This window comes from Mustela nigripes, chromosome 14, assembly GCF_022355385.1.
Source record: "Mustela nigripes isolate SB6536 chromosome 14, MUSNIG.SB6536, whole genome shotgun sequence".
Lineage (NCBI taxonomy): Eukaryota > Metazoa > Chordata > Mammalia > Carnivora > Mustelidae > Mustela > Mustela nigripes.
Window position 1 is genome coordinate 93,040,216 of NC_081570.1, and position 1,765 is coordinate 93,041,980.

General features: G+C 51.4%; 1 protein-coding gene across 1 annotated transcript; it reads left to right on the forward strand.

Moving 5' to 3' along the window:
* The first annotated feature begins 294 nt into the window (after nt 1-294).
* LOC132002282 (cytochrome c oxidase subunit 6B1) lies at nt 295-766 on the forward strand. The gene has a single exon (XM_059377396.1). The coding sequence runs from the start codon at nt 388-390 to the stop codon at nt 646-648; it is 261 nt and encodes an 86-aa protein (XP_059233379.1). The 5' UTR covers nt 295-387; the 3' UTR covers nt 649-766.
* Nucleotides 767-1,765: the final 999 nt, after the last annotated feature.

A 1,765-nucleotide genomic window follows, 5' to 3' on the forward strand; every position in this document is an offset into this window, starting at 1 on the left:
CTGACAATGCAGATTACAACATGGAAAAATAGTACTAAGGGACTAGGAACAGATTTGTCTGTCCTGGGGCAGAGAAAAAAAAAGCTGCCATTTTATTTTTAATTTTTAGACAGAGAGTGGGGAGCAAGAGGGAGAGAGAGAAAATCTTAAGCAGATTCCCCACTGAATGAGGAGCCCTCTAGAGGCAAGGCCCGGTCTCATGACCTGAGCTGAAATCCAAAGTAAGATGCTTAACCAACTGAGCCATCCAGGTGCCCCAAAAGCTGCCATTTTAAAGAGCAACTTCTAGGGCCGGTCTTAATTCCGCTTCCGGTCCGACTCTGGCGTCTTTGCTGAGGGTCACATTGAGCTGCGAGGTGCTGCTGTGGTGTCTTTAGAGTCAGCACCATGGCAGAAGACATCAAGACCAAAATCAAGAACTACCAGACTGCCCCTTTTGACAGCCGCTTCCCCAACCAGAACCAGACCAGGAACTGCTGGCAGAACTACCTGGACTTCCACCGCTGTCAGAAGGCAATGACTGCTAAAGGGGGCGATGTCTCCGTGTGCGAATGGTACCGGCGTGTGTACAAGTCCCTCTGCCCCATATCCTGGGTGTCGGCCTGGGATGACCGCCGGGCAGAAGGCACATTTCCTGGGAAGATCTGAACTGGCTCCACCCACGTCTCCTCTGTCCTCCGTCCTTCTCCCAGGGTGGTGAAGGGGGACCTGGATGCATGGTGATCCCCACCCTGGGATTCTGAATCATGGCCTAACTAATAATAAATACTCGTTGGAAAAGTGAAAAAAAAAAAAAAAAAAAAGAGCAACTTCTATATGAAAGATCCAGTTACTTTCCAAGTGCTGAAAAGTTCTCTGGGTTGAAGGGACTGATGAAAACCACTGTTGACTTTCTCCCTCCATCCTGAGAAAGTAGCTAGGGACAGGCTTCCATATGCCATAGGCAGCCTGCAGCTTCAGTGTGCCTCCTAGGTCCTAGCCCACATGAGCCATGAATATCCTGGCTATAAAAAGCTGTAATTTAAAAAGAATGACTAGAAAATAAAGGACCTAGCCGTAGGACCTCCAAATGGCAAGGGAGCTTCAAGAACTTTCTCTGAGTCTGAGGGTCTGGAAAGTGCCACTGCTGACATTCCTTATCTACCTCAATAGTGCAGACAGGAGCAAGGTCTGGCCTGCAGCCTCAGAGAGTCCTGGGTCCCTAAACCATACCCACCCTAGCCAACCCATCAAGACAGCCCCACTGTGGAGCTCATGAGGACACTCCTGAGTAGCACTCACTACAGCTCTAGCCACTGGGCCAACCACCACCAACTGAGTGCCACAGAGAACTCCAGGCCCATATTGCTTTGGCTCCACACAGCTTGGTAGGGTATTCTTGATGTAGACAGAGAACTCTGTGACCTTCTGGCTCATACCTTCTTCTGCAATAGCCAAAACTCTCAGAGTACCCCCTGTATAGAGTGCCCTGGGAACTGCTAGCCTGTGCCTACCTTGACTCCAGCCTCCCCGCCAGAAGAACCCTTGTGCCGAGCACCCCACCATACCCTACCATGCTTCACTTGAGCTTCAGCTGTTCTGCCAGGGCACCCTCTCTGTGGAGAGCTCTAGGCCTACCCCAGCCTATGCCCACTTCAGCTGCAGCTGTCCTGCCATAGCAACCTCTGTTTGGAGTGCCCCAGGATGCTGGCCTGTACCCACTTTGGCTCCAGCTGCCCTGCTAAGGTGTCTCCTATACAGAATACCCCAGGCCCCCCTTGCCCAC

Coding starts and splice junctions, on each gene's coding strand:
- LOC132002282 (XM_059377396.1), top strand. CDS start 388: ATGGCAGAAGACATCAAGACCAAAATCAAGAACTACCAGACTGCCCCT.